Below are 5,195 nucleotides of genomic sequence, written 5' to 3'. Positions count from 1 at the left end.
ATAGTTAATTAATTTCAGTCATTACTCAATACACTTCTCAAAAGAATTCAAAGGGTAAAATGGTTAAATCACTCCTATTATTTACTGTTTCTTAAACTGTGTGTCAAATCAATAGTGGACAACTATTGATAGGCGAAAGAAGTAATAAGAAATACAACATCTTATAATATTGATTTACGTTTATGTTGTTTGACTCTCGAGAAGCAAGATGTGAAAGTGCATATGATCAATGTGGTGGCTTACAATTTAGCCATTGAAAATCGTAAATAAGAACTAGAGCTCTTTTTCAAATAGCAAACCATTGCGTCAACAATAAGACTAAGGGTCGTTTGGTTTGAAAACAAGTTATATCGGGATTAGTTATATTGGGATAAATTATGATGAGATAAGTTATATTGGGGTTAGTTATGCTGGGATTATTTTTTATTGAGTGTTTGGTTTGTTATATTCAAAGTAATATGCATGGTATAATTTATAGAAATAAATTAATTGATTACCAAATACCCTCCATCTTATTTAACTTATATATATATATATATATATATATATATAACCATTTTGAACTGTAAATGCCTTTATACTTCCTAAAATATTTAATTGCGAAAATAGACTAAATTATGCATTCAAATTATAGTACGAGTAATAAATTATAATAAATTTAATTGTGTTAGCCTGAGAAATATAATAAATTATGCACTCAAATTATAGTTGTTTCACAGAAATATTTTTAGTAAAAATTTTAAATTATGCACTCAACTTTTACCACTCAAATTATGTGTGTGGAAGTGAAAAACCAAAGAATTTAAGGGTAACATTGTCATTTTATGGTTTTATGCCATGTAAGAACAATGTTGGGATTGTTATCCCACCAATTGGGAGGATAACTTATCCCAGGACTAATTATTAGTCCCGAAATAAGTTATCCCAAATATTTACAATCAAACGACGGATAAAAAGTTTTATCCCAAGATTATTATTTTATCCCGAGATTATTTGCAAACCAAACGGCCCTAAGAGTAAACAATAACCAAATCCTGAATTTAACCAAAAAAAAAAATAACCAAATCCTGAAAGTGGAATTTAATCTTATCTCCTAAAAGTGTACACATGAAGGTTGGAAGAACTTCTATTAAGTTTGTACTTATCTTTAAGTCCATGTTCCTTTATTGGATCTTATTCTATCTATTTTTTTCTTTATTAATAAGTTCTTGATGCCTAACGCAATCGTTTGCAAGTGCTAACATGAATTTGCATTAACAAATATCACGTAGATCCTACCAAAATGTTCTTCCAACAAAAAGAAAACAATAGGTACTAAACACATAAAGAAAGATGCATTGCATAAAAATTAAATTTTCCATGAGAATTGCATTTACATAAAGGTCCTCTAACGTTGTTCAATACAAAAAGGCAAAAGCAATCTCTTTCAAGTAAGTTTCAGTCGAATAATTAAAAAAAAAGAAAAAAGAAAAAAAAAGAAGCTAGAATACTAGACAAAAGAGTCTAAGTGGGCCCATTAGATCAATCAATGCTAAGTGGGCCTCTAAGTCCAAAGAGTCACACTCTGCAGAAAGGGCCGGACCGTCCGGATCAACAGTCACTGTTATATGCATGGCCCATGGGCCACTTCCCCCAGTCATTGCCTTTCTTTAAAATCTAACCAATTTATTACAAAATAAAAAAGATTATTTAAAATCTAGCATTTTCGAAGCCGTGCAAATCACTCACTCTATTCATCGACTTCTTCATCATAGCCACTTTAGCTAGCTTCTCAGCTGCTCTCCAAGCCGATGTAGGCGTTAACGGCTCGCCATTTTCGTCTACGAACATGCTCATTTCTCTCTCGTTCATTCTCTGCCGTTGGATCATTTTTTGTTGTTCGATCTGTTGTTGATACTGTTTCCTCCATTGCACTTCCGTCAGCTCGGCTTCTAACCCTCTAACGTACTCATCTACAAAAGCCGAGCCGGATTGTATCAACAATGCTCGAGCCGATGACAATAAGTGCATTGCGCTAGTTAGCTCATTATGCTCGATTAATCTCCTAGACTCCGCGATGGCTCTTGTGGTTATGAAGAGATTCCTAAGCCGTTCGATCTTTGGGATCGAGGATCGAACGGCTTGAGGCCTCGGAACCAACAATGAGTGTTCCATTCCGTAAATTGCTTCTTGTGTCGCGGGGTCCTTGAAACAACATCTAACGGATAACACATGGTGTGACCCATTAGTCATTGTTGGGACTTTCACTTCTAACAATAACTCCCTCTCTTCCTCCGCATAAAGATCTCCGAGCCGAATACAACTCGAGCCGAGTACAGCTGGCCGACCATTATACGAGTAAACCGCTGCCACCTCAGCCGGGTCCGAACCGGATGAAAAATCAAGCTGAATTTTCAGATCTTGAACCACAACACTCAATAAACCACCTACGCATTTTGAAAATGCGTCCTCCTCAGCCGGCTCATGGCTATAGCCGTAGCCGGCCTTTTTTCCAAACCCGGATGAATGAACCGGAATTTCAATATGACCAAACCGGGTCGAAGACACGTGGGGCGACTCCGACCGTCGATTCTGCGCATTACTTCCCTGGATCTTCTCGTCCTGACCGTCCGATAACAGCATAATACTTGCAACTGGGTTCCTTTCACGTCTTTCATCGAGCACCTTTGTTGCTTTCCTCAATGCTTCACCAACACAAGTCCCTTGGCTACAAACAAGTCGATCAATTATACGCCGAGCCGATCGTTGCCCTTGGGGAGTCATTCTCCGCAATGGCAGTAACCTTTTCGGCGTAGCTGAAAAAGCCACAATTGAGAGCCGATCAACCGAGCCGAGTGAAGATATAACTAATCTCATGGCTCGTTTCAACATTTGCATTTTTGGTCCACTCATACTGCCACTCACATCCAGGACCGTTACCAAATCAATCGGGGCACGTTGACCCGACCCGTTAGCACCATTCCCTGCCGGAGGCGGTGGTGGAGCTTTGACTTTCAATACGACAGCGTATGTCTCATGAGTTCTTCCAACTGAAACAATGGCAGCTTCAGGCATTAAACTGACTTCAACGCTTCGGTTGTTATTGACAACTTCATCACTTGAAATGGGGTTAACGAAAAAGCCACGGAATTCTTCAACTTCTTCCTCCTCCTCTTGTTCCTGATCCTCATTTGCTTCCGGTATTGGAACAAATTTAGCACCAGCAGTGGGTGTAAAAAGTGGCTCATCATCATTATAAGCTTTGGAATCATAATGTTCGGGCTTATAATAAGTCTTCACATTTGGTAGTGGCTTTTCTTGGTTTTTTGATGGGGTATTGGGATATGAATCTTGTTCTTGTTGCTCTTGTTTTTGGGGTTTTTGATCTTCTTTTTGTTGTTGAAGTTTGTGAATGGCTAAAAGGGGAACATCTTTCCATGTAGAGTTACAAACAGGACAAACTAAATTGCTTTGTTTTCTAACATGAGAAGCAATGCAAGGGAAATGGAAAGTATGTGAACATTCTGCTGTATATATAGCCATTCCTTGACCTGATTTCACACTCTGTGTACAAACTCCACAGCTATGCTGCAGATAATAACAACACAAAAGGTCAGATTTTTAACCAAAGAATCCAAAAAAAAACGAGTTGATTTCTCGTATCATCGCTCAACTAATAGTTATTATTACAGAAAGTGGAGTTCCTTCTTGTCAACAAAGAAAGTGAACATGTGAGAAATCAAACTTTGAGAAAAACATAACAGAGAAAAATGCATTAAAGATTACATTTTTAACCAAGAATTGTGAAAAACGGGTTGATTTCTCTATGTTCGATCAACTAATAGTTAGTTATTATCGCAAAAAGTCACCATTCTTTCTTGATTTCAACTTTTTTCAACGAAGAAAGTGACTAGCTATTAGTTGAGTGACCATATGAAAAATCAAACTCCAAGAAGAATATAACAGAGAAATGATACAAAAATGCATGAAGATTAGATTCTTAACCATGAATTGTGAAAAATAACAGAGAAATGATATAAAAATGCATGAAGATTAGATTCTTAACCATGAATTGTGAAAAATAACAGAGAAGTGATATAAAAATGCATAAAGATTAGATTTTTAACCAAGAATTGTGAAAAACGGATTGATTTGTCATATAGTCAATCAAGACTTTACGAGATAATAAGACCATTTGAGTGGAACTCCAAGAAAAACAAAACAGAGAAATGATACAAAAATGCATAAAAATGAGCAATTTCTTACTTTGGAGAGTCTCAGAGTGTTCTTGAGGATGGAAAAGGGAGATCTTGGAGAAGATGGATTAGAACCAAGAAGAGTTTTTGGGCTTTTAGTGTTGGATTTTGGGGTAGTTTTGCACTGGAGCCTAGGACTAATGAGACTATTAATATCATTGGATGATGCTTTACTATTAGTCTTACAACGCAAACGAGGTGTAGAAGGATTACTACTAGACAAAAAACCAAGCTTTGCACAACTCCTTGGACTAGGACTTGGACTTGCTGCTACTTGTTGTTGTCCACTACCATTGCTAACTTCTTGTTGTGAATCTTGTGCATGTTTATCAACAAAATGGGGTTCTCTATCTCTTGGGATTGTTGTACAAAAAGCTCTCCTCCAACCTGTCCCCATTTCTCAATTCAACAAAATTTCCAAGAAGTAATATTCTTGATGGATCTGAAGCAGTTGACAGTGAAGACAAAAGTGTTAAAAAGATTTCCAATTGATAGAGACAAAGAAAAACTAATGATGGAAATGAAAATATAGAAATCTCAGCTCAGACTTTTTGTAGTCAGAGCCTTTTTTTCTCTTCTATGAAAATTAATTTTTGCTCTTATTAGAACCAAAAAGATAGCTGCATCTATAAAGTGCTTGAGATCTGTTTGTGTGTGTGTCATATGGGGAAGTTTTTAGTTTTGTTTATTGTATAATATTGTGTTAGTATATATATACAAGTATATTTCTAGGGAAATGGTAAATTATTTTTGGAGGAGAAAATTACCTGGTGCTTGGTTGGTTTTGGCATCTGGATTTGAAAATAATTGTATTGTAGTATTAACTATACTAAGTAGGAGTTTGCACATGTGCATATGAAGCGTGTAACTAGAAATTACGAGATAAAATTAGCATTTAGACATGTAATTTTATCTCATGTGATTAATAAAAGTATGACGCGCTATAAAAATAAATTAAGG

The 5,195-nt window shown here is 36.2% G+C and overlaps 1 protein-coding gene across 1 annotated transcript; it reads right to left on the bottom strand.

Moving 5' to 3' along the window:
- Window positions 1-1,323: 1,323 nt before the first annotated feature.
- LOC107867326 (E3 ubiquitin-protein ligase WAV3) lies at window positions 1,324-4,923 on the bottom strand. The gene is made up of 2 exons (XM_016713501.2): window positions 4,246-4,923; window positions 1,324-3,567 (listed from the first exon to the last, which is right to left on the bottom strand). The coding sequence occupies exons 1-2, from the start codon at window positions 4,630-4,632 to the stop codon at window positions 1,690-1,692; spliced, it is 2,265 nt and encodes a 754-aa protein (XP_016568987.1). The 5' UTR covers window positions 4,633-4,923; the 3' UTR covers window positions 1,324-1,689.
- Between the last annotated feature and the right edge of the window lie 272 nt (window positions 4,924-5,195).

The sequence above is a fragment of the Capsicum annuum genome, chromosome 4, assembly GCF_002878395.1.
Source record: "Capsicum annuum cultivar UCD-10X-F1 chromosome 4, UCD10Xv1.1, whole genome shotgun sequence".
In the NCBI taxonomy this organism is placed as follows: domain Eukaryota; kingdom Viridiplantae; phylum Streptophyta; class Magnoliopsida; order Solanales; family Solanaceae; genus Capsicum; species Capsicum annuum.
This window is presented reverse-complemented; position numbering and strand designations above follow the sequence as displayed.

Coding starts and splice junctions, on each gene's coding strand:
- LOC107867326 (XM_016713501.2), bottom strand. CDS start 4,632: ATGGGGACAGGTTGGAGGAGAGCTTTTTGTACAACAATCCCAAGAGAT. Junction 3,568..4,245: donor ACACTCTGAGACTCTCCAAA/GTAAGAAATTGC, acceptor TATTATCTGCAG/CATAGCTGTGGAGTTTGTAC.